The sequence below is a fragment of the Oncorhynchus keta genome, chromosome 30, assembly GCF_023373465.1.
Source record: "Oncorhynchus keta strain PuntledgeMale-10-30-2019 chromosome 30, Oket_V2, whole genome shotgun sequence".
Classification (NCBI taxonomy): domain Eukaryota; kingdom Metazoa; phylum Chordata; class Actinopteri; order Salmoniformes; family Salmonidae; genus Oncorhynchus; species Oncorhynchus keta.
The window spans coordinates 18,772,843-18,797,265 of NC_068450.1; the positions used below are offsets into that span (position 1 = coordinate 18,772,843).

General features: G+C 44.7%; 1 protein-coding gene across 3 annotated transcripts in view; it reads left to right on the forward strand.

Moving 5' to 3' along the window:
• Positions 1 to 22,538, forward strand: part of lonrf1 (LON peptidase N-terminal domain and ring finger 1) — a 30,060-nt gene extending 7,522 nt beyond the window's left edge. Inside the window, exons 2-12 of one of the 3 annotated variants that reach the window (XM_052487967.1) lie at positions 633 to 751; positions 3,351 to 3,473; positions 4,484 to 4,817; positions 4,942 to 5,017; positions 5,121 to 5,235; positions 12,294 to 12,415; positions 14,613 to 14,771; positions 14,986 to 15,148; positions 16,126 to 16,275; positions 16,465 to 16,626; positions 20,022 to 22,538. In XM_052487967.1, coding sequence (XP_052343927.1) covers positions 633 to 751; positions 3,351 to 3,473; positions 4,484 to 4,817; positions 4,942 to 5,017; positions 5,121 to 5,235; positions 12,294 to 12,415; positions 14,613 to 14,771; positions 14,986 to 15,148; positions 16,126 to 16,275; positions 16,465 to 16,614 — 1,511 coding nt within the window. In that variant the 3' untranslated portion in view covers positions 16,615 to 16,626; positions 20,022 to 22,538. Of the gene's footprint in view, positions 1 to 632; positions 752 to 3,350; positions 3,474 to 4,483; positions 4,818 to 4,941; positions 5,018 to 5,120; positions 5,236 to 12,293; positions 12,416 to 14,612; positions 14,772 to 14,985; positions 15,149 to 16,125; positions 16,276 to 16,464 lie in introns of all 3 variants that reach the window. The other 2 variants (XM_052487968.1, XM_052487966.1) reach the window with 2 other exon arrangements.
• Positions 22,539 to 24,423: the final 1,885 nt, after the last annotated feature.

Sequence of the window (24,423 nt, forward strand, 5' to 3'; positions counted from 1 at the left end):
GAGTCGTGACTTTCATGACAACCTTACCCAGTAGCTGATTTGTTTCTGTGTGCTGAGATTAGATTTGAGGTGATGTCTAACAACACAATAAACATGCAGAGGTAATTGTGTTTATGTTTGTTTATGTGTGTGGGAGTTATCTTTCATAATGAATGCCTAACCTCAAACTAATGATCTGTCATTATACAGAGAATGAAACAACTTCTCCTCTACCCACCAGTAGTTTGCTAACTGCTTTTCTGACTGTGTTGTCATACTGAGGGTGTCAGTGCACCAAACACGTTGCATAAATAACAGTTTCTATGCACCATACAGGACTATGCATAACAGGTTGGGTTTCACTCCATTGTTTTGATACACACATTATATTAATACTCTGCAGGCTTTGCTGTAAAGCTAGCAGGTAGCATGCTACACCCAAAGAACCCTGGTATTGGGGGAGGAGGGAAGGTGAGGGTGTGAGGTCAGATGATTGTGCATCTTGCAGCTCATATTGTAACTTCATGTTTTTGGGAGATTGTCTAATATTCCTGATGCACTGCAGGTGCAAGGGCAAATCGAACTAACCCAATTCTGACTGGGAAGCTATTACTGATAATGATCACTGTTATGCACTATGCTCCCTCCCCCAGCCCCTGGTGATGTGAGTCTGAAGGTGTGGAGAGCAGAGGCCAGTATGGGACTGGGACTGTTCTCTGATGCCCTGAGGGACCTTGAAGACCTTTGCTTCGTTCGCCCCAAGTGGACAGAGGTAAGAAACACGCCCCAAACAACTGGAGAGAAGGAGGGGGAGAGAGAGGGGGAGACCTCACCACCCCCACACCCCCCTTTTAAAAAAACATATCCCCTGTGCTGCATACTTATCTTGCCCTCTAACACACGATACAAAACATCACACAGCACAATAACCAAAACCTCACCACTTCTACAACCGTATATCCAACCCATCTTCCTCAGCCACAGCGACGGCCTCCTCGACACACCATATCTCCTTAAATATCGCCACATTTTTAAAATCATTTGATAAGAACTCTAATTCAATCAGAAGGCACGCAGAGACCATGCCAATAGAAAAGGATCTGTTTTGACCCTGTTCCTCCTTGTTAGCCAAATAGCCAACTTTGCCTGAGCAAACTGAAAATTCTACAACACACATTTGGCCTTTTCCTTCTTTGAATACCTGTATCCCATCATAAACATCCCAACAGTAAACCCCCCCCCCAACCTCTCACACAGACATTCTAACATGCTTTACCTCCCACCCCCTCAAACTCCCCCAGGCCAGGAGTGTTAAAGTCTAATAAGTCCTCCAGACCCCCTTGCCAGTCCCCAGTCTCTGCCGTCACCTGCAGTGGTGGAAACATTGGTGGCCCCTCCCCCTTTGCCCGCTCAAAAACCCCTGTTACCAACTCGGACAGTGTCTCCTGGACCTCCTCCAGGAATCTCTCCAGCAGTCTAAGAGATGTTAGTCCTGTTTGTTGTGCCAGGACTTCCATGGTTTTCCACCTCTCCTCCCCACATAGCCGCCGGTCTCCCAGCCTTAGTAAACACGTTGCCATCAGTCGCTTCTGCAGGGTGGCCGACTACTGAACCAATCTCAAAAGGATGGCTGGATTGTGGAAGATAAGCTTCTCCCACAGCCCAGGCTCCACACCCCCTTCTCATGTGGGCCAGTGGGCCATAGCAGCTCCCAGGCCCTCAGCACTGCAGAGTAAAAATCAGAGAGACCTGCTGTGCTCAGCCTCCAGCCTCATGAGGAACAGCTGCCGGTCCAACCCTAATACACCAGCTCCCCTCAGCAGCACACGATTTGGTTCCCTCCAGCCGACATCAGTATGGTACAGTAGTCTCTGCGCCACCTTTAGTCGGAATGCAGCCACCCTGCTCTCCAGTTCGACCAGGCCCTGTCCTATTTCTTGGACGGACATGTACAACACTGCTACCCTCAGCCAGTGATGACACGACCAGAAAAAGTCCACCAGTTTGGGGTGCAGATCTGCGAGCAGACCAGCGGGGTGTTGAGGACAGCCAGTTTATGCCACAGGAAAGATGCCAGCAGGTTGTTGATTATCAGCACCCTCCCTCTGTATGACACTTGGGACAGGAGCCACCACCTGGCCAGTCTTGACACCACTACCTGTGAAAGCCCCTCCCAGTTCTTCTTGACCCACCTCTCCAAGCCCAGGTACACCCCCAACATTTTAAGCCCTTCACAACTCCACTGTAAACCCCATAGAAACAGTGGGGGGGCCCTATCCCTCCATGCCCCATATAACAGAGCGTTGCTCTTGCCCCAGCTCACCTTAGTTGACGAAGCTCCCTCGTACACCTTCAGACTCGTCTCTAGTGCCTGCATATCTTGCCCATCCCTGACCATCACAGAAACGTCATCTGTATTTTCTGACACTGCAATGCCTTTCAACACACCCATGCCTGTCTCGCACACTCCCTGCAGTCTCCTGCATATGAGGCACAGAAAAGGTTCACTGGCTAGTGTATATAACTCCCCCGATAGAGGGCATTCTTGTCTAATGCCCCGTCTCACCCAGACTGGCCTACTGAGCCCCCCTCCCTCCTTGACCATACATGACGCCCCAGCATACAACATCTTCACACAAGCCAAAAACCTTTCCTCAAACCCAAAGACATCACTTTGAACAGATACTTATGGCCCACTCTATCAAAAGCTTTCTTTAGAGAGAACAGTCCAAAGTTCACATTAGAAACTCTCGACAAGTCCAACATGTCCCTGATTAATAAGAACAAGTTGTCCGTGATTGAGCGTCCCGGTACACAATATGTCTGGTCCTTGTGTACTATAGAGTCCAGATGGAACTTCAGTCTGTTAGCGAGGACCTCAGCAACTATATTGAAGTTCGCACAGAGCAATGCCACAGGCCTCCAGTTCTTAAGTTCACACAAGTCCCTGTTTTTGGGCAGGAGAGTCGGAGCCGCCCGATGGCAGCTCATCGGCAACTCTCCTACCCCCACGCATTCACGCAACACGCAAAAGAAGTCCAGTGCAATTATTCACCAAGAGTTTTTATAAAACTCCACTGGGAGTGCATCGACCCCCGGGGCACAGCCGGGGGACATCTAGGTTATGCCTTTGCCACTTCATGGGACAACCATTTCATCCCTCTGTGCCAGCCAGAGAGAGCTTAGGGAGTTCTGCAAACAACCTGAGCACACATAGGATCACACATTTCTCTCTCTCTACATCTCTCTCTCTCCCATTTTCCATTCCTCTCTATCTCTCTCTACCTCTCGCTCTCCTTCTCTCTCTACCTCTTATCTATCAATCTATCTCTCTCTCATCCATTATTCTCCATCTTGTCTGTTCTCTCCAGGGTTTATTTCGTAAAGGTAATGCGTTACTGGAGATGGGTCGTCAGTCTGAAGCCCTGATCCAGTTTCACCGCTGTCTCAAACTACAGGCCGACTTCACTCCTGCCAAGAGCCAGATTAAAAAGGTGAGTAGCTATAACCAACACTGACTGGCTCATTTACTGACTGGCTCATTTACTGACTGGCTCATTTACTGACTGTTTACTACAGACTGGCTCATTTACTGACTGTTTACTATAGACTGGCTCATTTACTGACTGGCTCATTTACTGACTGGCTCATTTACTGACTGTTTACTACAGACTGGCTCATTTACTGACTGTTTACTACAGACTGGCTCATTTACTGACTGTTTACTACAGACTGGCTCATTTACTGACTGTTTACTACAGACTGGCTCATTTACTGACTGGCTCATTTACTGACTGGCTCATTTACTGACTGTTTGCTACAGACTGGCTCATTTACTGACTGTTTACTACAGACTGGCTCATTTACCGACTGGCTCATTTACTGACTGTTTACTAAAGACTGGCTCATTTACTGACTGTTTACTACAGACTGGCTCATTTACTGACTGTTTACCATTGACTGGCTCATTTACTGATTGGCTCATTTACTGACTGGCTCATTTACTGACTGTTTACCACTGACTGGCTCATTTACTGACTCTTTACTACAGACTGGCTCATTTACTGATTGGCTCATTTACTGATTGGCTCATTTACTGACTGGCTCATTTACTGACTGTTTACCACTGACTGGCTCATTCAATCTCACTAGCTGAGTGTGTCAGTGACTGCCTGGCTGAATGACTGTATGGGGTCAGGTTCTAGGAATGGGTGGGAATTACTGCTTCTAGGATTTTTTTAAAGAATGGAATGCTTTGGAACAATGTTAGACAACCTAAACACATACTGTATACTAAGTACAGCAGGGGTGGGCAATCATTTCAGCTCTAGGGCCACTTTGGGATTTAAAAATTCAGCGGAGGGCAGCACATTTTTTCCCAGACTGATTTTTTTTGTCAAAAGCAATTTGTGGGCCAGAAAAAGGGCAGTTAATTGAAAATGCAAAGGTCCATTATAATGGATGGATTTATTGATTGATTTGTGTGTCTGTTTCCCCTGGTCAGATCCTGGAGGCGGAAGGCATGTCAGTTCCAGAGGAGGTGCCCCAGATCCTCCAGGTGGTGTCGGAGTACCTCAGAGACCCCTGCCCCCCCATCACAAGCCTCTTCCCCACTGGACCCACACAAAGCCACACACACAGCCACGCCGAAAGCCTCCGATTCCCTCAGGAGGAGGGGGTCGACGGGGACAGGAGAGGAGACTCTGAGAACGGGTCAAAGGTGAAACATGGGACCAGTACTGAGTGCTGTCTCAGTCTTTGTCAGGCCGTGTCCTTCCTCCCTACAGCCGAGGATGATGAGGAGATGATGATGAGGAAGGAGGAGAGGCACAGCAGGGGTACATAGAACACACACACGCATACACACACACACACACACACACACACACACACACACACACACTGGAAGAGAGAATAGACACATGTTGATGGTTGATAATGGTTCTATGTTGTCTCCCTTAGGAGGCTGCAGTCTGGACAGAAGAGACTCTCTGAGTGTCCTCACTGTGTCTGACTTTGAATGTCCCCTCTGTATCAGGTTAGTAGTTTCCATAGATGATACATCCTGTGGAGTATTGTGGTACTGTGTTATTGTTGAGAAACTTGTGCTGTACTCTGATCTTAGTGCTCTACCTCTACAGGCTGTTCTATGAGCCAGTGACCACTCCCTGTGGACACACCTTCTGCAGGACCTGCCTCGAGAGAAGCCTTGACCACAACCTCCGCTGCCCCCTCTGCAAACAGCCACTACAGGAGGTAACTACGGCCAACCTAACTGTGGTCTAGGTAACAGTGGTCTATGTAACTTGTGTCTACATAAGTAGTCTACGTAACTACAATGCCGTGCAAAATTATTCATATTTCATTGTGTTACAAAAGTATTCACATGTTATTGTGTTACAAAGTGGGATTAGAATGGATTTAATTGTGTTTTTTTTGTCAGCAATGTACACAAAATAATGTGGAAGATTTTTTATTTTTTTTATAAATAAAAAATGATTAACTAAAATATAGTCGTTGCATACTGTAAGTATTCCGCCCCTTTGTTTATCCTAAATTGATTCTGTAATGTCCCCCTGTAAGGTCCCTCACACAGATTAAACTACAATGACCAGGGAGCTTTTCGAAAGCCTCATAAAGAAGGGCAGTGATTGGTAGATAGGTAACAATAAATCAGACATGGTCAAGTTAATAATTATGCTGTGGATGATGTATTAAACCACCCAGACACATCAAAGATACAGTCGTCCTTCTGAATTGAGCTGCAGGACAGTAATGAAACTGCTCAGGGATGTCACCATGAGGCCATTGGTGATTTCAAAACTGCTATAGAGTTCAATGAATGTGATGGGATAAAACTGAGGATGGATCAATAACATTGTAGTGACTCCACAATAATGACCTTAATGACAGGGTGAAAAGAATACAAATAAACAGAAAAATATGTATGGAATAGGGCACCAAATTAATACTGCAAAAAAACAGCAAAGAAATACTTTTTTTGGCCTAAATGCAAAGCCTTCTGTTTGGGAAAAACACAACACATCACCGAGTAACTGCCTCCTTATTTTCAAGCATGGTGGTGGCTGCATCATGATATGGGTATGCTTGACATCGGCAAATACTTGGGAGTTTTTCAGGATAAAAAGAAACAGGATGGATGGAGCTAAGCACAGGCAAAATCCTAGAGGAAAACCTGCTTCAGTCTGCTTTACACCAGAGACTGGGAGAGGAATTAATATTTCAGCAGGACAATAACTTAAAACACAAGGCCAAATCTACACTGGAGTTGCTTACCAAGAAGACAGTGAATGTTCCTGAGTGGCCAACTTACAGTTTTGACTTAAATCTGCTTGAAAATCTATGGCAAGACTTGAAAATTGCTGTCTAGCCATGATCCCCAACATCTTGACACAGCTTGAATAATTTTTTAAAAGAATCATGCTTAAATATTGCACAATTCAGGTGTGCAAAGATCTTATAGAATTAGCCAAGAAGACTCACAGTTGTAATTAATGCCAAAGGAGTTTCTAACATGTATTGATTCAGGGAGCTGAATAGAATATTTGAGTTATTTCAGTTCTATTAATCTGTAGAAAATATATAATTGTTCTTCCACTTTGACATTACAGAGTATTTTGTGTAGATTGTTGACAAAAAATTACAATGAAATCTATTTATGGGGTCGACTCATTTTGCAAGCCACTCTTGTGATGTGACTGTCATTAATGTGATGACTGCTATTTATTGAATAATTAGCTACTATGTTTAAATTTACTCAATTCAATTCATCATGTAACATTTAACTCATTAGGAATTTGGGGCGCCACAGGAAAAGTTGTTTACCCGAGTATCTATCTCCTGACTTAAACTCTAAATATTAATAAATATCTCTTACATTAATAACAGTTAATAATTCCTCATCAGTCTCATTCTGAACATCGCATAATTATTGGATATCTGCACGAACCCTAACCTAAGTGATGAATCAGTGTTACACAAATTGGCTTAATTATTTATTGGCTTAATTATTTATTTACTAACTAAATCTTCACACAGAATACGTAAACACACAGTATAGGTTATTGATTACATACATAATACAATGAAAGCAAGTCCGTAGTGGACTAACAAAAGCCTGACTGTTTGGTTACGCAATGGAAAGTGAGGGGTAGGTAAGGAGAGGGACAACAAAGAGGGTCAACTTATCGTACATACATTTGGAAGCTACGCTCACCGGAATATGAATACTTTGCACATGAACAACCGCTCATTTGGAAAATAAATGCAATGTTTGTATTTACGCTTTGTCATCTCTCTGTTGAACTCGATGGTTCTATGGGAAGTGGTTTGATGTAAGTATCTGGTTGTCCACCAGAGGTCACCATGTCGGCTTCTTCTGATTTGGAGTTTCTGTTAGAATAGATGTACCACGTGGTAGTGAGCGGGATCTGTCTTCCCTTTTATCTTTGATCACATAGAAGGCATTTTCCACTGAATCCCATACCTCTGTGTCACTGTCTGGGTGCTCCCGTGCGTGTCTCTGCAGAGCGTATATGAATGGCAAGTACTCCCATTTGGCACCACATGCAGTCCTTGCTGTGCCATATACACGCAGGGGAGCACCCAGACAGTGACCCAGAGGTATGGGATTCAGTGGAAAATGCCTTCTATGTGGATAACTGCTTACAGAGCATCCCATCCACGGCTGAAGCGAAAGCACTCCTTGTTAAAGTACGGAATCTCCTGTCCAAAGGGGGATTTGAGGTCCGACAGTGGGCTAGTAACAGAGCGGAGGTTATCCAGCACCTCCCGCCACAAGCCAGGTCCAGTAGCAGTGAACTATGGCTATCGCAGTCTAGCGCTAACCCACAAGAGCCCACTTTAGGACTGAGATGGAGTTGCATACCGGATACCCTTGGGTAGAAGTACCGCTCAGCCCTCTATACTGAAACCCCCACTCTGCACACATCTATCGGACCCTGGCCAGTCAATACGATCCCCCTGGATATATCCTGCCATACACAACACGGGCCAAAGTCTTAGTCCAAGACCTGTGGCAGACCAAGAGGGACTGGGATGAACCAATCCACCCGGCTGACCTAGTAGAACGATGGATCTGTTGGGAAACAGAGTTATTGGAGCTATCTGTAGTCCAAATGCCAAGATGTTATGTACCACCCTGTGCTGACCAACTGGGATCATGCCTGGAACTGCATGTGTTCCGTGATGCTTCGGAGCGCACTTATGGGGTGGTTTCCTATCTAAGCATGGAGGATAAGGCAGGCCACACCCATGTCTCCTTTGTCATGGCCAGGTCCAGGGTCGCACCCAAGAAGCAGTTGTCAATGCCTAGGCTGCAACTCAGTGCTGGCCTTTCCGGAGCCCAGTTGGCCTCTACCTTGTGAGCCGAGCTCACCTTGCCAATCCAAAGGGTCATCTACTGGAGTGATTCGACCACTGTATTGACCTGGCTCAAGTCGGTGTCCTGCAGGTATAAGGTGTTTGTCGGAACTCGCATTGCGAAAATCCAAGACCTAACAGAAGTCCAGAACTGGAGGTATGTTGATAGCATAAACAATCCTGCTGATGACGTTACTCACGGTAAAACCCTTCAGGAACTTGCTCAACCCCATCGCTGGAGCTTGGGACCACCATTCTTGTCCCAACCAGTGAACGAGTGGCCGACAGCCCCCAGGCTTGCAGCCCCTCCGCAACCAACTGAAGCTCATGAGTTGAGGAAGTCCGCCCAATGCTACAGCATCTCCCTGACCTAGCACAATCCCAAATACTGCCGGATCAGATCGCCGCCACAAACCAGACCTCAGATGGGGTGACCTTGCTCGTGGCAGAGACACTACTCCTCATCATACACAAGCAGTTAGCTTCCCTGAGGAGCTAAAAGCTCTGACAGCCGGTAGGGAAGTTGCTAAGGAAAGCTGTTATCTCTCTCACCGCAGAATATGATCAAATCCTTGGAGTGTTCAGTCCGAGGGAGGCTGCGCCAAGCAGAAGTTTTGGACCCCGACGCTATCTACCCAATTATCCTTGACTCCAGACACCCTCTTACCAGGCTCCTCATCAAGAGTTATGATGAGAGGCTTCTCCACCCAGGGCCAGAGAGGGTCTATGGGGAGATGAGGCGGAAGTACTGGATACTTGGAGGATGAGGAGTCATTCGTAAGCACCAATACGCCTGCGTAGAATGTCAGAGATGGCGGGCTGCAGCCACTGTGCCCAAAATGGCAGATTTACCCCTGCTCGCTTGCGCCTCCTCAAACCACCTTTCTGGTCAACCGGAGTAGATTGCTTTGGCCCCTTGACAATCAAGCTAGGTCGTCGAGTGGAAAAGCGTTTGACAACTAGGTGTGTCCACCTGGACCTACTGGAGAGTTTTGATACTGAAGCCTTCCTCATGGCCCTACGTTGGTTTATCTCCTGATGGGGGAAACCCTATGAGATCCTGGCTGACAGAGGCACAAACTTCAAGGCAGGAGAAGCCAGGTTGGAGGACGCCTTCCAAGCCATGGAACCCAGCCTCCAGGATCAGCTGATGGACCAACAAATCTTGTTCATATTTAACCCTCCAGGAGCTCCTCATTTTGGAGGAACATGGGAGCGAAAGATCAAAGCTGTAAAGACGGCCTTACGAGACGTCCTGGGGGACCAAGCTGAAACTGTCTTGCGGACTGTCCTGATAGATGTTGAAGGGATATTGAACTCCAAACCCTTGGGATATCTCTCTGCAGACATCGCTGACCCCGATCCGGTTGCACTGAATATGCTCTTGATGGGATGACGAGATGCGTCACTTCCTCAAGCCATGTATGCTGATACCAACCTCTTGGCTGACCATTACTGGGCCCAATTCATTCGGGATTACCTACCAAGCCTACAGCACAGAGCGAAATGGCGGAGAGAAATGGCCAGACTGGAAACTGGCCAAGTAGTAATGATGGTGGACCCTCAGCTGCCTCGAGCCCCCTGGCTGGTGGGACGTAATCACTAAGACCATGCCTGGGACCGATGGTCGCGTTAGATCAGTGGAGATCCAGGTAAAGAACCAGACATATATCCGGCAAGTTGCTCGACTAATTCCTCTCCCTGAGATGACAGAGGATGGGGAGCAATGAGCCTTTTTAAGGAGTGTGGAATTTAACAAATTTCCAGGGTGGCTGTAGAAAAGGCCCATGGAGTTGGTGGAATAATCCTTTAATTACTTAGCTGGACCAGGGGCGCTTTAATTAGGCAATGACCAACAGATCTCATCCCCATTAAAGGAGGAAATAGCCATCGCCTGACCTCGCTGCTTTCTCTTCCTTTACTCTGACTGATCCAGAAGTTCTGTGCGTCCATAAATCCACGTAAGTCCACCGACTCTGTTACCTTTCATCTGAAATATCTGTTGCGATCGGGAGAGTGGGCCATCAGTTATTGTTTATAGTTATTACCGCAGAGCGCGGCTTTTAGCGCACGCTTCAAACATATTGTGTAATGTGAATGATTAATGATCATGGCCCTACGGATCCTCATAGGCCAATTATGCAATCGATATGGTTAATATGTATTGAAAGGAATTACATGTACACATGAAGACAATTGAAAGGGTGAAATGAGAAACGTCATTGTTTGCTAACTGATCGACTATAATATCAAACTAATGGAGATTATAGATTGAATAACCATTCACTGTTTGTATTCTTTCATGATTTATGATAAATTGTTACGAGCCTAAATGACTCACGGATGATTACTATTGACTTCTTAATGAACTGGATTGTTGAATTTCCTAATTATGTTAATCATGAATGCTTTTTATGAATTTGATCGGATACATGTTATTTTGTTTCCTTTGTTATGCAGCACAGACTACTCAGTAAATATACCACTTTATGGTTAAAGGAATTCCAGCCTCAGTCTCATCCATTCCTCTGTCACCTGACATGTGACCACCTGTTCACCTTCACTGTCAGTCATCCTACCTGTCCAGCTACCCATACAGATTCCACTAACCTTTCAATGGTCCTTCGAGCCGGATCGCAACAGATAGTTCAGATGAAAGGTAACAGAGTCGGTGGACTTACGTGGATTCATGGACGCACAGAACTTCTTCCACTAATCTTTCAGTCGTAGATTACTTTACATGCACAGCTGCAGACTGTGAATGTTTGGTCTTTACCTCCACCCGTTGAGTTTCAGAGGGTCTTACCATTTTCAGCCGTGTAGCCAAAAAAATCAAAATGTATCCGTAAAGTTCATAGAAACATGTCAAACGATGTTTATATTCAATCCTCAGGTTGTTATTAGCCTAAATGATATATCATATTTCAACCGGACAATAATAGTGTCAATATAAAAGGTAAACAAGAAAGGCACTCTACTCTCTCTGGTCACGCTAATGAAAAAGCTCTGTGACACGGCAGGGTCCACTCATTCAGACTGGTCTTACTCCCTCATTTTTCAGAATACAAACCTGAAACAATTTCTAAAGACTGTTGACATCTAGTGGAAGGCATAGAAACTGAAATTTGAGTCCTAAATCAATGGATACTGCAATGGCATTGAATAGAACACTTTTAAAAAACAATCTTCCATCCTGAATGGATTTTTCTCAGGTTTTCGCCTGCCAAATCAGTTCTGTTATACTCCCAGACATTATTCTAATAGTTTTGGAAATTTAGAGTGTTTTCTATCCAAATCTACTAATTATATGCATATCCTATCTTCTGGGCCCGAGTAGAAGGCAGTTTAATTTGGGCATGCTTTTCATCCAAAATTCCAAATGCTGCCCCCTACCCTAGAGAAGTTAATCATAAAATGTTTACAACATTTAGATGTACATCAGATATATACAGTGTGAAAGCTCTTAAATTTTCCATTATATATAATGTCTTTTTGATAATTTTAATGACATCACAAAATAGACATTCATTTTCCATATTCCATCTCTCATCATCCCCAACATTCAGAGGGGGACTGTTCATAAGACACAAAGACATTCCAATCCCCTCCACCGCTCTGTGTGAGAGAGAGCTCTGTAGAGCTGATCCACTGTGACCGGATCTTTGGCTCCTCACAGGAGAGTCATGACAGCATTGTATGTTCTACATAACTAGGGTCTTCGTCTATGTACATAGTCTATGGGCTCAATCAGGAACACATTATATATAGTTAACAATGGAAGGTCTGCTTTGTACTGTTTTTTATGTTGCTACCATGTTTATAACCCAAGAGGGATCACTTTAACTGGGGTAAACGTATTTGTTACATTTATTCCCATTTAATGCTGAATCACTTTTTGTTTCCTTGTGTAGTACTTTAAGAACAGGAAATACAACCCCACAGTGCTGCTGCAGGAGATCATGTCCCTCCTCTTCCCCCTGCAGCTGGCTGAGAGGAAGCAGGTCCACGAGACTGAGATGGCCGAACTCTCCAAGTGAGTCCTGTCGCTGACGCACTATAACCAGTGGTAAACGGGGGTCGATGTCGAATCCTCCCGGTTTGTTCTAGAGTCTCACAGAACTTTAGCCTGGCACTCAAACTGATTTCTCTACGTTTCCCCTTTGTGGGTGCAGCGTTCCGTCTGGTTTAACCAGGCTACCAAAATTGGCCCTTACCTGTAAAACGAGCTTTGGAACTATTTCTTAATGCTTGAAAGAAATGAGAGAACTATCATATGATCGCCAGAATGAGCTTGGGGTGAGTTGGCAACCTTAATGGTAACTGTGGCAACAGGCATCAGACTCCTCATACAGGAAAGAGTTAAAGCCGCTATGACCGTGAGATCGTTTGCAAGGCACCGCACACAGCAACAGTACCAGCTGCTGGAGAACATCGTCACAGAAAAGAGACATGGACTTTTGTTTTTTCAAAATACACACCTCCTTCTTAACCCTACTGTTACCCTGATATATTTCTCTCTCTCAATTCAATTTCAATTTAAGGGCTCTATTGGCATGGGAAACATATGCTAACATTGCCAAAGCAAGTGAAATAGATCATAAACAAAAGTGAAATAAATAAAAAGTGAAGTCTCTCTGCATCCTCTCTGTCTCTCTCTGTCCCTCTCTGTCTCTTGCTCGCACTGCATCCTCTCTGTCTCTCTCTCTCTGCATCTGCTCTCTGTCTCTCTGTCTCTGCATCCTCTGTCTCTCTGCATCCTCTCACTCTCTCTCTCTCTCTCTCTGGATCCTCTGTCTGTCTCTGCATTCTCTGTCTCTCTTTCTCTCTCTGTCTCTCTCTCTCTCTCTCTCTCTGGATCCTCTCTGTCTCTGCATTCTGTCTCTCTGCATCCTCTCTCTGTCTGTCTCGCTCTCTCTCTGCATCCTCTCTCTCTGGATCCTCTGTCTGTCTCTGCATTCTCTGTCTCTTCCTCTCTCTCTCTCTCTGGATCCTCTGTCTGTCTCTGCATTCTGTCTCTCTGCATCCTCTCTCTGTCTGTCTCGCTCTCTCTCTGCATCCTCTCTCTCTGGATCCTCTGTCTGTCTCTGCATTCTCTGTCTCTCTTCCTCGCTCTCTCTCTCTCTCTCTCTCTCTCTCTGGATCCTCTTTGTCTGTCTCTGCATTCTCTGCCTCTCTGTCTGTCTCTCTCTCTCTCTCTCTCTCTCTCTGGATCCTCTCTGTCTCTGCATCCTCTCTGTCTCTCTGTCTCTCTGCATCCTCTCTGTCTGTCTCTCTCTCTCTGGATCCTCTTTGTCTGTCTCTGCATTCTCTGCCTCTGTCTGTCTCTGCATTCTCTGTCTCTCTGTCTCTCTCTCTCTCTCTGGATCCTCTTTGTCTGTCTCTGCATTCTCTGCCTCTCTGTCTGTCTCTCTCTCTCTCTCTCTCTCTCTCTCTCTCTCTCTCTCTCTGGATCCTCTCTGTCTGTCTCTGCATTCTGTCTCTCTTCCTCTCTCTCTCTCTCGCTCTCTCTCTCTCTCTGGATCCTCTTTGTCTGTCTCTGCATTCTCTGTCTCTCTTCCTCTCTCTCTCTCTCGCTCTCTCTCTCTCTGGATCCTCTTTGTCTGTCTCTGCATTCTCTGTCTCTCTGCATCCTCTGTCTCTCTGCATCCTCTCTCTCTCTCTCTCTCTCTCTCTCTCTCTCTCTCTCTCTCTCTCTCTCTCTCTCTCTCTCTCTCTCTCTCTCTCTCTCTCTCTCTCTCTCTCTCTCTCTCTCTCTGGATCATCTTTGTCTGTCTCTCTGCATCCTCTCTCTCTCTCTCTCTCTCTCTCTCTCTCTGGATCATCTTTGTCTGTCTCTCTGCATCTCTCTCTCTCTCTCTCTCTCTCTCTCTCTCTGGATCATCTTTGTCTGTCTCTCTGCATCCTCTCTCTCTCTCTCTCTCTCTCTCTCTCTCTCTCTCTCTCTCTCTCTCTCTCTCTCTCTCCTTTGTCTGTCTCTGCATTCTCTGTCTCTCTGCATCCCCCTCTCTCTCTCTCTCTCTCTGGATCCTCTCTGCATTCTCTGTCTCTCTGCATCCCCTCTCTCTCTCTCTGGATCCTCTCTGTCTGTCTCTGCATTCTCTCTCTCTCTGCATCCCCTCTCTCTCTCTCTCTCTCTCTCTCTGGATCCTCTTTGTCTGTCTCTGCATTCTCTGCCTCTCTGTCTCTTTGCATCCTCTCTGTTTCTCTGTCTATCTCCCTCCATCCAACAGTCTAACTAAGGACATCCCTATCTTTGTGTGTGCGGTGGCGTACCCTGGCGTGCCCTGTCCTCTCCACATCTTCGAGCCTCGTTATCGCCTCATGATGAGACGATGCATGGAGACGGGCACCAGGAAGTTTGGCATGTGCAGCTACGAACATGGAAAAGGGTGGGTGGTGGATGTATACAATCTGAAAATACTGGTATGAAAATGAACCGTGTGTCTGACTCGTTTCCCTTTTTACACACTGCTCTGAGTCACACTGTTCTAAGTCACACTGTGGTGGGGATCTGATCGTCTTTCACATGAACCTTTCAGCAGGTTCCAACAACTATGTGTGTGTCTGACTGTGTGTGTCTGATTCTGTGTGTGTGTCCTCCAGATTTGCAGACTACGGCTGTATGCTGGAGATCCATAGCCTAGAGGTGTTGGCTGATGGTCGCTCCTATGTGGACTGTGTGGGTGGAAGTCGCTTCAGGGTCCTAAAGAGAGGACAGAGAGATGGATACCACACTGCTGATATAGAATACATGGAGGACCACAAGGTAAGTGACCACAGGTTGTTCTAACCTACTCCTGGCCCTGGATGACCCCTGTGAAGGCAGAGTTTTGGTTCAACTGACCACTCCTGAGGAAGTTTACAAATGCTATTTTATTAGCTAGTTCTTCAGTGAGTGTTCCACTGGTACTTTGCCTGTTTCCAAGCAACAGTTTGTTAAGGCAATGTTCAGCACCCTAGTGGGTATATCTCAGGAGGGCATGGGAGGGAGGGAGCGGGATGGAGAGAGTGAATATTAGACATTAGATGAGTTCTGGTCTGGAAGGGGTAGGTGATAGACAAGGTCCATGTGACAGAGAGAGAGAATATATGACTAAACATTAGAGGAGTTCTGGTCTGGAAGGGGTAGGTGATAGACAGGTCCATGTGACAGAGAGAGAGAATTATATGACTAAACAGTAGACAATAAGTGAGTTCTGGTCTGGAAGGGGTAGGTGATAGACAGGTCCATGTGTGAGAGAGAGAGAGAATATATGACTAAACATTAGACATTAGATGAGTTCTGGTCTGGAAGGGGTAGGTGATAGACAGGTCCATGTGTGAGAGAGAATATTAGACAATAAGTGAGTTCTGGTCTGGAAGGGGTAAGGTGATAGACAGGTCCATGTGTGAGAGAGAGAGAATATATGACTAAACATTAGACATTAGATGAGTTCTGGTCTGGAAGGGGTAGGTGATAGACAGGTCCATGTGTGAGAGAGAGAGAGAATATTAGACAATAAGTGAGTTCTGGTCTGGAAGGGGTAGGTGATAGACAGGTCCATGTGTGAGAGAGAGAGAGAATATATGACTAAACATTAGACATTAGATGAGTTCTGGTCTGGAAGGGGTAGGTGATAGACAGGTCCATGTGTGAGAGAGATGAATCAAGTAAAAGACAGTTTGTTTCTTTATTTAAAGGTGTGAACAGAATCAATTGTACTGTATGTATTTTTCATAGAGAATATCCTCCTATGTTCCTAGGCTGAGGGGTCAGAGTTGGAGCTGTTGCAGAGCCTCCATGACAGTGTGTATGAGCAGGCCCAGGACTGGTACACACGCCTCAACACACGCCTCAGAGAACAGATCAGCAGACAGTATGGAACCATGCCTGACAAGGACGACAACATACAGGTACACACACACATACAGACAGACCGTGTCTATCACCTACCACTCCCAGACCAGTACTTATCTAGTGTCTAATATCATCTCTCTCTGTCTCTCATTTTCTCCCTGTCTCTCTCTGTCTCTCAATGTCCCTTTTCTCCCTGTCTCTCTCTGTCTCTCAATGTCCCTTCTCTCCCTGTCTCTCTCCCTCAGGCCTCCAATAACGGTCCAGCTTGGTGTTGGTGGTTGTTGTCAGTCCTCCAGCTGGACCCTGCCTACCAGACCACTGTGCTGTCTCTGCCCTCCCTCAAAGATCGCCTGGGACACCTGCGCATCGTTCTGGAGTACTTCTCCCAGAGCTAGAGAAGAGAAGGAGTATGAAGGAGATAGAGGGATACAGTGATACTTGGTTTCTGATGCCAATCCAGTACCCTACACAGAGGAGAATCTCTACAGACCGGATAATATGAACCATACAGAAATAAACACACATCCACTAATATATTACACACACACACACACACACACACACACACACACACACACACACACACACACACACACACACTAATATATTAAACACATACACACAAGCAGAAAGAGATTATTTTATCACTTACATAAATACCATATTGAATTGCTGGTGAAAGAGAGAAGTTTTTGTTTTTTGGAGAAAACTAACTCAATATACTTTCAAATGACTATATACTATGTTTTGACTGTCCATATACCATGTCTTGACTGTCCAGCTCGCTAATAATTGCCTAAATTAAAGCTAGACAGTCAGGGAGTATCGTAAATTCCCAAAACGATGGATAGAGGACTTTCTCTTGCAAATTTTAATGGTGAGGAAATAATCAATATTCATTGCAGCTCTCTGTAACTCATTGAAAACCAAATGCAGCCCCCAGGGCAAAATTAATTTGACCCCCTGCAGTAGAGGGTTCAACTCAATCTGTTCTTATTCATGCCAAAGGATGTAAACCTGGTGTTAATGTTTCAGACAACCACTAGGTGTCCCTGTTCTCACTCCTGTTTCCCCTATCAGCCAAGCATAAAGAACACTGCCTTTCGTCATGGCAACTGACCTGCACTCATGATGTAATCAGCTTGTCATAATCAGATGATCTGATTAGTCTGACTCCTATGGCTCTAAAGTGCTTGATGAAATGCTATTAAAGGAGAGATGAGATGATAGCGGGATAGAGAGAGTGACGCAGAGATCGCTCAGCCTTACAGAGCTGAAAACAACTTGATTTCCTGGATAATGCACAGTATGCTATTAAAGAGTTTGGGTTAATGTTATGGATAGTTCAGAATAATCATGTTGTCTTTTTTGGGGGTTAAACCTTGGCAAGCTCCCATATTGTGACAAACACAATGAGCAGCCATTTGGTATCTAACAATCGGCCACTAAATTAGGATCATCAATTCTTTATTTTATTACTAGCACTATAGTATAATTGCTATTTCCGTTACTATATATTTCCTGCAATGAAGCATCGTTACCAATATTGAATAGGATGTAATATTAGTGTGCTATTGCAATAATGATCTATTATGAAACATCGAAACAGACAAAGGCACCCACCGCCTGGGTGAAAATCGTAATGTGAATTAAAAGCTGCTATTGGCTGACTTCTGTCTCTGTAGTGTTGATGAAGATGTATTGAACAGGCCACATCACAAATTGGCACCTTATTCCCTTCATAGTGCACTACATTTGACCAGGGCCTTTATAGGACTCTGGTGGAAAGTAGCGCACTATATAAGTAATAGGGTGCTATTTGGGATTCACCCCAGGTGTTAAATAAGAGAGACGAGATGGAGGTGGAAAGAGGAACTTTACATACACCTTGGTCAAATGCATTTAAACTCAGTTTTTCACCATTCCTGACATTTAATCCATGTAAAAATTCCCTGTTTTAGGTCAGTTAGGATCACCAGTTTATTTTAAGAATGTGAAATGTCAGAATAATAGTAGAGAGAATGACTTATTTCAGCTTTTATTTATTTCATCACATTCCCAGTGGGTCAGAAGTTTACATAACCTCCAATTAATATTTGGTAGCATTGCCTTTAAATTGTTTAACTTGTGCCAAATGTTTCGGATAGCCTTCCACAAGCTTCCCAAAATAAGTTGGGTGAATTCTGGCCCATTCCTCCTGACAGAGCTGGTGTAACCGAGTCAGGTTTGTAGGCCTCCTTGCTCGCACATGCTTTTTCAGTTCTGCCCACAAATGTTCTATGGGATTGAGGTCAGGGTTTTGTGATGGCCACTCCAATACCTTGACTTTGTTGTCCTTAAGCCATTTTGCCACAACTTTGAAAATATGCTTGTGGTCGTTGTCCATTTGGAAGACCCATTTGCAACCAAGCAATATATCCACATAATTGTCCTCCTCATGTAGCCATCTATTTTGTGAAGTGCACCAGTACCTCCTGCAGCAAAGCACCCCCACCACATGATGCTGCCACCCCCGTGCTTCACAGTTGGGATGGGGTTCTTCGGCTTGCAAGCCTTTCATTTTTCCTCCAAACATAACGATGGTCATTATGGCCAAACAGTTCTATTTTTGTTTCACCAGACCAGAGGACATTTCTCCAAAAAGTATGATATTTGTCCCCATGTGCAGTTGCAAACCATTGTCTGGCTTTTTTATGGCGGTTTTGGAGCAGTGGCTTCTTCCTCGCTGAGCGGTAATTCAGATTATGTCGATATAGGACTCGTTTTACTATGGATATAGATACTTTCGTACCTGTTTCCTCCAGCATCTCCACAAGGTCCTTTGCTGTTCTGGGATTGATGTGCACTTTTCGCACCAAAGTACGTTCATCTCTAGGAGACAGAACGTGTCTCCTTCCTGAGCAGTATGACGGCTGCGTGGTCCCATGGTGTTTATACTTGTGTACTATTGTTTGCTTGTACAGATGAACGTGGTAACTTCAGGCGTTTTGAAATTGCTCCCAAGGATGAACCAGACTTGTGGAGGTCAACAACAAAAGATTCTGAGGTATTGGCTGATTTTCTTTAGATTTTCCCATGATGTCAAGCAAAGAGGCACTGAGTTTGAAGCTAGGCCTTGAAATACATCCACAGGTACACCTCCAATTGACTGAAATGATGTCAATTAGCCTATCAGAAGCTTCTAAAGCCATAACATCATACAAGCTGTTTAAAAGCACAGTGAACTTAGTGTATATGAACTTCTGACCCAGTGGAATTGTGATACAGTGAAATAATCTGTAAACAATTGTTGGAAAAAGTACTTGTGTAATGCACAAAGTAGATGTCCTGACCGACTTACCAAAACTATAGTTGGTTAACAAGAAATTTGTGGAGTGGTTGAAATACAAGTTTTTATGACTCCAACCTAAAGCGTATGTAAACTTCTGACTTCAACTGTATGTGTTTAGTACACGTGTCCACAGGCATATGTATGTACTGTATGTAAACAGTCTTTAGATAGCAGTCCTCTCTCTGACATCACAAATAAGTTGATGCTTTGTTGGGCAGTAGACACTACTCCCCCAGTACTTGCTCGCTCTCCTTATGTGTGTGTGATTGTGTGGGCAGAGACAGGTGTGCTGGAGTCAGAGCAAATCCCCACCAGCTGCAACCTGTTCCATAATCAAGACCTCTATAAATACTCAGCCCAGCCACTTCCATGCTGCTAGATCGTGGTCTCTGCTCAGTCAGTCTACGGTTCTAGCCGTTTGTTACTATTCAGATCCTGTTATGCCTGACGCTGTTTTCCTTTCCGCTACAGTTCTGCCTGCTCTGACTCTGGTCCCTGTCTCCATTCCCACGTCTCGTAATCCTGCTACTCTGTCCTGGATTCCCCACTCTACTAATCCCTTGGATTCCCCTGAGGCTCCAGCCTCAACCTCTGCACCTGGTTTCCAGCTACCCGCACGAGCTTCCCCTGACTTGCACTCCATCTCCCCCTGTGTTTCAATAAATACCTTGGTTACCTCATCCCAGTCTCCTCGTTTGAGTCTGCTCTTGGGTTCCACTCCGTGTAACGGGCATTCAGGCCAAATAGTTCAATCTTTATTTCATCAGACCAGAGAATCTTGTTTCTCCGAGAGTCTTCAGGTAAATTGTGGCAAACTCCAAGCGTGCTGTCATGTTCCTTTTACTGAGGAGTGGCTTCCTTCTAGTCACTACCATAAAGGCCTGATTGGTGGAGTGCTGCAGAAATGGTTGTCCTCCTGGAAGCTTCTCCCATCTCCACAGACTAACTCTAGAATTCTGCCAGAGTGACCATCGGCTTCTTGGTCATCTCCCTGACCAAGACCCGTCTCCCCCGATTTCTCAGTTTGCCTGGCCGGCCAGCTCTAGGAAGAGTCTTGGTGGTTCCAAACTTCTTCCATTTAAGAATGATGGAGGCCACTGTGTTCTTGGGGACCTTCAATGCTGCAGAAATGTTTTGGTACCCTTCCCCTGTTCTGTGCCTCGACACATACCTGTCTTGGAACTCTACGGACAATTCCTTCAACCTCATGGCTTGCTTTTTGCTCTGACATGCACTGTCAACTGTGGGACCTTTCTATAGAGAGGTGTGTGCCTTTCCAAATCATGTCCAATCAATTTAATTTACCACAGGTGGACTCCAATCAAGTTGTAGAAACATCTCAAGGATGATCAATGGAAACAGGATGTACCTGAGCTCAATTTCGAGTCTCATAGCAAAGGGTCTGAATATTTGTAAATAATGTATTTCTGTTTTTTATTTGTAATACATTTGAAAACTTTAAAAACCTTTTTTTGCTTTGTCATTATGGGGTATTGTGTGTAGATTGGGGATGTGTTTAAAAAAAAAAAACATTTTTAGAATAAGGCTGTAACATAACAAAATGTGGAAAAAGTCAAGGTGTCTAAATATTTCCGAATGTACTGTACAGTTCACTACCCACACAGAACCTTAGAGCCAACAGGTTCTGACCTACACACCAGCTTTCTGAAAACATGCAATACAGCAACATCCATGAGGTCCAGTGTAGGGCTAGAACCCACCCTAATGTGCAGACTGGATTACTACAGATCAGTGGCTGTCAGACATGTACACAAGTATATAACTCTTTAGCTGATTGTTTGTCGATGGAAACAAAAATAACTTGAGTTCCGATCATAAAAACATTGATCACTTTACACTTCGGCCATCTTGAATTCCCCTAACTGATTCAACAAGAAGATACTTTGATCAGGAACCCATCTTGAATTCCCCTAACTGATTCAACAAGAAGAGACTTTGATCAGGAACCCATCTTGAATTCCCCTAACTGATTCAACAAGAAGAGACTTTGATCAGGAACCCATCTTGAATTCCCCTAACTGATTCAACAAGAAGAGACTTTGATCAAGAACCCATCTTGAATTCCCCTAACTGATTCAACAAGAAGAGACTGATCAGGAACCCATCTTGAATTCCCCTAACTGATTCAACAAGAAGAGACTGATCAGGAACCCATCTTGAATTCCCCTAACTGATTCAACAAGAAGAGACTTTGATCAGGAACCCATCTTGAATTCCCCTAACTGATTCAACAAGAAGAGACTTTGATCAGGAACCCATCTTGAATTCCCCTAACTGATTCAACAAGAAGAGACTTTGATCAGGAACCGGTAATAGTCTCCGTTGTTTATCCTCATAGTTGATTATGACTTCCTGTTCGCTATCTGTTCTCATGTATCAGGGCTTTATTCAGGAACCTGACTTTACTGTCAACAATTGGGTGTAAATTGATTACAGTTGACTCCTTATTGGAGAGGTCGGCCTCTATTTTTCACAGTACAATAGATATGCATGTTCAGTTTCTTCTGATCCCTTTTAATTTAATATTTAACATTCAGTGGTGTATGTGCACACAGACAGGCGTTTTGGCTTCTGTTCCACACTACGTTGCTTCATGCTAAGTAGCTAGCACATTAGTGTGGATATTGGATCAGAATCAATGATTATTTGAGAGTGCATATGGACACTAGTCATCACCAGAGATTTCAGAGGTAGTTTGTGTTTCTTTTCTGGCCAGTGTAGTTCTTTATCTAATGTGATATATAGACATTAAATGGTAGAGAAAGGTATTGGCCATGGAAGCCATTCTAGCCTGCTAGACCACTGTCTAAACAGTTGGTTGATATCCCACTGCTCTGTTGTGTACAAGCCCCCTGGCAACCGATGATGAATCATCATAAAATACCTGAATGATTTATTTGCTTCCATTATCCCTGGATGATGACTTTTCAAATGTTTAATATTATAAATAAAGTTATTCAAAATTAAGGTATGTTTTTTAACATTTTTTATTTGATTGATTAATTGTTTAATTGAATGACATGTTGATTTTATGATTGGTAATCGTACGTTACCATGAAACCCTTGGAGGAGAGACATCCTGGCAGAAATGGTTAAGAGGCATCAATTGGGCAATGGCCTGTGCTCCTGATAGGAGCCAACGGCTTAAGTCAAGTAAGTCCATCATCATGTCACTTGTTAAATCCCCTTCAATCAGTGTAGATGAAGGGGAGGAGACATGTTAAAGAAGGATTGTTAAGCCTCGAGACATGGATTGTGTGCGTGTGCCAGAATGTGAATAGGTAAGACCAAAAGTGTAAGTGCCTTTTATACAGGGTATGGTAGTAGGTGCCATGCACGCTGGTTTGAGAGTGTCAAGAACTGCAACGCTGCTGGGTTATCCCACTCAACAGTTTCCTGTGTGTATCAAGAATGGTCCACCACCCAAGGATATCCAGCCAAGTTGACACAACTGTGGGAAGCATTGGAGTCAACATGGGCCAGCATCCCTGTGGAACGTGTTCGACACCTTGAGTCCATTCTCTGATGAATAGAGGCTGTTCTAATCTGAGGGCAAAAGGGGGAAGGGTGGGAAACTCAATATTAGGAAGGTGTTCTTAATGTTTTGTACACTCCAGTGTATAACCTCTGTCGCTCAATTGGTAGAGCATGGTGCTTGCAACGCTAGGATAGTGGGTTCAATTCCTGGGACCATGCATATGCATGTTAAAAACAGCAAAAAAAGAAACGTCCCTTCTTCAGGACCCTGTCTTTCAAAGATCATTCGTAAAAATCCAAATAACTTCACATATTTTCATTGTAAAGGGCTTAAACATGTTTTCCCATGCTTGTTCAATGAACCATAAACAATTAATGAACATGCACCTGTGGAACAGTCGTTAACACATTAACAGCGTACAGACGGTAGGCAATTAAGGTCACAGGTATGAAAACGTAGGACACTAAAGAGGCCTTTCTACTGACTCTGAAAAACACCTAAAGAAAGATGCCCAGGGTCCCTGCTCATCTGCGTGAACGTACCGTAGGCATGCTGCAAGGAGGCCAGAGGAGGAAGGAGGCAATAATTTGCAATGTCCGTAATAGGCTGAGAGAGGCCATGTAGCCTTGTTGTATAAGCCTATGGGCACAAACCCAACGTTGCTGGACCAGACAGGACTGGCAAAAAGTGTTCTTCACTGACGAGTCACGGTTTTGTCTCACCAGGGGTGATGGTCGGATTCGCGTTTATCGTCAAAGGAATGAGCGTTACACCGAGGCCTGTACTCTGGAGCGGGATCGATTTGAAGGTGGAGGGTCACAGCATCATTGGACTCAGCTCATTGCAGGCAGATTCCTCCTCCCTCATGTGGTACCCTTCCTGCAGGCTCATCCTGACATGACCCTCCAGCATGACAATGCCACCAGCCATACTGCTCGTTCTGTGCGTGATTTCCTGCAAGACAGGAATGTCAGTGTTCTGTCATGGCCAGTGAAGATCCCGGATCTCAATTCCATTGAGCACGTCTGGGATCTGTTGGATCGGAGGATGAGGGCTAGGGCCATTCCCCCCAGAAATGTCCGGGAACTGGCAGGTGCCTTGGTGGAAGAGTGGGGTAACATCTCACAGCAAGAACTGACAAATCTAGTGCAGTCCATGAGGAGGAGATGAACTGCAGTACTTAATGCAGCTGGTGGCCACACCAGATACTGACTGTTACTTTGATTTTGACATCCCCCCTTTGTTCAGGGACACATTATTCCATTTCTGTTAGTCACATGTCAGTTTATGTCTCAGTTGTTCAATCTTATGTTATGTTCATACAAATATTTCCACATGTTAAGTTTGCTGAAAAAAAACACAGTTGACAGTGAT